At 44.2% G+C, this 4,802-nt stretch overlaps 1 protein-coding gene across 1 annotated transcript; it reads left to right on the top strand.

Annotated features, from left to right (window-relative positions):
- The first annotated feature begins 2,624 nt into the window (after positions 1–2,624).
- LOC140949451 (uncharacterized) lies at positions 2,625–3,089 on the top strand. The gene has a single exon (XM_073398611.1). It carries the CDS (start codon positions 2,625–2,627, stop codon positions 3,087–3,089), a length of 465 nt encoding a protein of 154 aa, XP_073254712.1.
- Positions 3,090–4,802: the final 1,713 nt, after the last annotated feature.

The raw sequence follows: 4,802 nt of genomic DNA, 5'->3' as shown, positions 1-4,802 counted from the left end.
CTACTTGAAGAACGGTTCGGACATCCCTTCAGAATTGCCTCGCAGTACGTGACCCAGCTAACAGAAGGTCCTCCTCTGAGGCCGTCAGATCGTACAGGATTATTAGCACTTGCTGACCAGTTAAAGGATTGCGAAAATACTCTTGAATCTGTTAGCTACCTGGATGAAATCAATAGCGCTGACAACCTAAGAAAAATTGTTCAGAGGCTGCCGTTTCATCGCAGGACTAAATTTGTTGAAGTAGCAGATCAAATCCAAGAAGCAGGTCAAAGAACGAACATTAGTCACACTGCAGAATTTGTCAAGATCAGGGTGAGAGCTGCAAATTACCCTGTGTTTGGTTGCGTGATAGACGTTGCACGAGACAGATCGGATAGTCAGAGACGTAAGGCTAAGCCTAAAAGGGCTACATTATCCGATGAGCGCGGTAACGCATTCAGTACTCAAGAGATCGATTCCAGAGAAGGACAGGGTTCACCTGGTCACAAAGAAGCCCCAACTACGAGATATGCAGTCTGCCCGGTATGCAATGCAGCTCACCCCTTAGCGAAATGCGAGATGTTCATAGAGAAGAATTTAGAGGAACGTCTACAAGTGACGAGGAAAGCTCATTTATGCCATAATTGCTTCAAGGACGGCCTTATTGCAGTGGGATTCTTAGCAAGGAGTACACGTGAAGTCCAAGGTTGTAAGAGAAGACACCATACTTTACTTCACCCTCCGCTCTCACAGCAATCAGTTGAAATCAGAACCAGAGCAGTAGAACAAGGAACACAAGTAAGCAGTAGCACGCCGTTACCAAGTGGACAGACTAACAGTACCTCAGCAGGAGGGGGAAAGGTTTGCCTCAGGGTGGTCCCTGTGAAAGTCCGAAGTCGTGATGAAAACAAGGTAGTGGAAACGTAACACTTCTAGACAGCGGTTCAGTTATCTCCTTATGCGACAAGACTCTAGCGATTGAGCTTGGAGTTCGAAGGCAAGAAAAAACATTCTTCCCGACAACTCAAGAAAGAGAAGACAGCCCAAGAGTTGGTCATGAGATCAGCCTAACCGTAGACCCACTTGATGCTCGCCTAGCACACCTGAAACCTATGACTGTACCGAGATTGGAACTTTCTGCGACAGTCTTAGCTGTTCAGTTGGACAAGTCTGTTCGAGAGGAATTGGACGTTCCGATTACACAATCAACATATTGGTCAGACACCACCTGCGTGTTGCAGTACATCAGAAATCAGTCGAAGAGATTTCACACGTTTGTTGCAAACAGACTCTCAGTTATTCACGAAAACTCAGCCCCCCCACCAGTGGAGACACATAGTTTCTGAGCCAAACCCGGCTGATGAGGTTAGTAGAAGTCTCACAGTAGAAGAGACGTGTGCAAACAGCAAGTGGCTAAATGTTCCTCAGTTTCTAACCAAGAAAGATGAATTTTGGCCTCGTGATCCTACACTTCATGAACCGGAGTTATCCGATGACGACCCAGAGATCAAACGTACTCAGTCTAACAGCCAATCATCGTCTCGCCATCAAAGTGAAGATGTTTTTTCAAGTTTGATCGAGCGCCATTCATCATGGGAGAGATTAAAGAGGGCAGTAGCCTGGTTACACAGATTTAGAACGTGGTTCATTGAGCGATACCGTCGAAGTCCAATCAGTTCCAAAGTTAAGAGTAGTGTAAATAGAAGAATCCTGTCGGTAGACGAAATGAAAGAAGCTGAAAGGGAGATTATCAAGCACACACAGAGAATTTCATTTCTCGAAGTCATCCAGGCCTTGCAAAGGATTGGTTCATTACAGCACTCGCGTCAGGCAACTTCAGAGCTGAAGAACCTGAAGATGATTGGCCATATACGCAAACTTCATCCATTGTTGGACGAGATGGGCATTCTAAGAGTTGGGGGTCGACTGGAAAACGCTCTAATCGACTACGATGCAAAGCATCCAATCATTCTGCCTTACCGAGATCACGTGACAGATTTAATCATCCCGCAGCATCACCAGAAAACCGGTCATCTGGGTCAAGAGTAGGTTTTGTCTAGCCTGCGTCACCAGTATTGGGTAATCAAGGGACGATCAGCTGTGCGTCGTGTGATCAGTGGCTGTTTTCTGTTCAAGAAACTTGGTGCCGTGCGTAGGGAACAGCTGATGGGTGATCTTCCAAAGGAAAGACTGATGCCTGAAGAACTGCCGTTTGCTCATTTGGGGTTGGATTATTTTGGTCCTCGTTATGTACGTCAGGGTCGTTCAAACGTGAACGTTATGGTTGCCTTTTCACCTGCCTTGCTGTCAGAGCCGTCCATATCGAAGTTGTCCATTCCCTTCAGGTGACACCGATGGCTTTATAAACGCCTTGCAAAGATTTGGCAGTTTGAGAGTATGTCCGGCTACTATCTTCAGTGACAATGGTACAAACTTTCGTCAAGGGGAGAAAGAGCTCCGTGAGTCGTTAAGTGAATGGAACCAAACAACGATTCATGACTTTCTTCGTCAGAAAAACATCATCTGAAAATTTAATCCCCCTGTAGCATCTCTTATCGGTGGAGCGTGGGAAAGAATCAATTCGCAAAATCCTAATAGCCTTGCTGGGACAACAACTTTTCACTGATGAAATACTGCACACCCTCATGGCCGAAGTTGCGGGTATTTTGAACAGTCGACCTTTGACACTAGTGAGCAACGACCCTAAGGACCTAGAACCTCTCACACCGAAACATTTGCTGTCATTGAGATCGAATCCAAGTCTGCCCGTTGGGTCCTTTGGCAAGGAAGATAGTTGCAGCAAGCGCTGTTGGCGACAGGTGCAGTACATCTCAGACATATTCTGGAAGCGCTGGCTAAAGAAGAATTTGCCAGCCCTACAAGAAAGACCAAAGTGGATGAAGCCTCGTCGTAGCTTGGAGATCGGAGATGTAGTATTGATTGCAGATGAAAATGTCCATCACGGAAAATGGCCGTTAGGCAAAGTTGTTGATGTCTTTCGAGCAAAAGACGGACATGTCAGATCAGCAAAGGTTCAGACGAGTTTAACGCTTCTTTCAAGGCCAGTAACAAAATTATGCTTCCTTGAAGAACAGAGAGCGGCACATTGAATTGAAAAAACCAACCTTTTTTTTTCTCCAGAAGCTGTAAAAGGAATTTATTACATCACTACTAACAGTTCTATTTAAGGATCTTGGACTTACGGTCGTGCTTAAGTAGTGGCTCTATTAATAAACTGTATAGAGACTTGGGAAGTTCATTGGGGCGGGCATGTAGCCACGAGAGACTGCGAGTTTTTTCCTGTTCTTTATTTTCTCATGTTTTGCGTTGCGTAAAGTTAGTTTTAGTAGTACCTTTGTTATCGCGCTTAGCCTTTTTTCATATGCGTATTCTTCCAGTAATTCTAGTCTCGGCGTCGCGTTATGTCATCGTTATTGTCAATTTTCGTAAGTTCGTTAGATTTATTGGTTTCAGTCCAGTTTAGTATTAACATATGGATTACATATGGATGGGCACCAACATGCGGGCCGGAACCCCTCCAAATTATCTGCCACTGAGTTTTTTTACGAAAGTGTGAACTCACCTCTAGAAGAATCCATAAACAGTAAAGGAAAACTTTTTTCTAATGCAATTACTGTTCATATAGAAAATAAGATATCGTTTTTAATAATTTACTTGACAGCTCTCTCGTCCGCCATGTAAATGCGTGAGTAACAGGCTCCTCTTCTTCTCTAGGAATTTTTGTTACGAATTTTATCTCTTATTGTCCAGAGGTTCCGTCGGCTTTACTATTCGCTCTTGGTAGATCTCCAAAAATGGTAAAAGCTAAACCAAGGCTGCTGAGAACCGAGCTACATTCCTTTCCCTTTCTGTTTGTGGTCTAAGGAACAAACCAATCATGTATAAGAAACTTGACCATTACGTGAGCTGCAGGGCACTAGCAAGCGAACACGCTTAACGACAAATCAATCAATCGACGCTTAATTTGGATGGGCTCTGTGTCCGCAAGCAAAGAAAAGGTTAATTTGCAGAAAACTTTGTTTTAAGCGGTTAAAAAAGTTCCAAGTGGAAAAAAGAGTTTGCTAGGCCTACAAGACTCTTACCAGGACCAGGATTGGTTCTTCATTTAACGTGCACATGTACTGATATATACGTATGCTGAAATTCATGTGCCGGGTGTGTTCGTTGTGTTGCTGCACGGTGTACATTTGAAGACTAAACTCTCAAGGGTACTGATTAAAAAAAAAGTAATCTTATAATTTTCGATGTGCGATTTCCCGAAACTATACCCGGCAACTTTATAAGCTCATCCATGTTGTGCATCGCATTTGCCCGACTTGTGGGTCATCCTCGGTGAAAAAACCTGTGAGCTTTTTCTTTGTTTTCTAGCTATTACTTCCTTGGCTCTATTATGTTGACTTCTCAGTGGCTTCTTTGTATTAATTGTTTTACGTCACTCGTGAGTTTCACAGGTTTTTACACCGAGTATGAGCCGACTTGCTTGCTGCTGCTCCTTATCTCATAAATTTTGCATAGGAATCAGCTTCGACAACACTACTCTCGTTGATTGCTTGTTTTCACGAGATTATTTTGATTGTTCTGTCATTCACACATGGAGCACCGATAAAAGCGAAGCTGTGACTGGTGGAGCCTGAGCGTGCCGCAAACTAGGCGTGAACCCCTTCCAGAAAATGGGAGCTGAATTATAATTGGCTAACCGCTGGAAAGGAAAGCGGTTCGATTCTCAGCAGCCGTTTCTGGGGAGGAGCGTTGCGTGACGACACTGAAAACGGCTGCGTAGCAGACTATTTAACAAGAGGATT

Source organism: Porites lutea, chromosome 10 (genome assembly GCF_958299795.1).
Source record: "Porites lutea chromosome 10, jaPorLute2.1, whole genome shotgun sequence".
Classification (NCBI taxonomy): Eukaryota; Metazoa; Cnidaria; class Anthozoa; order Scleractinia; family Poritidae; genus Porites; species Porites lutea.
The sequence above is the reverse complement of the archived record's forward strand: the minus strand, read 5'-3'. Positions and strand labels throughout refer to the sequence as shown.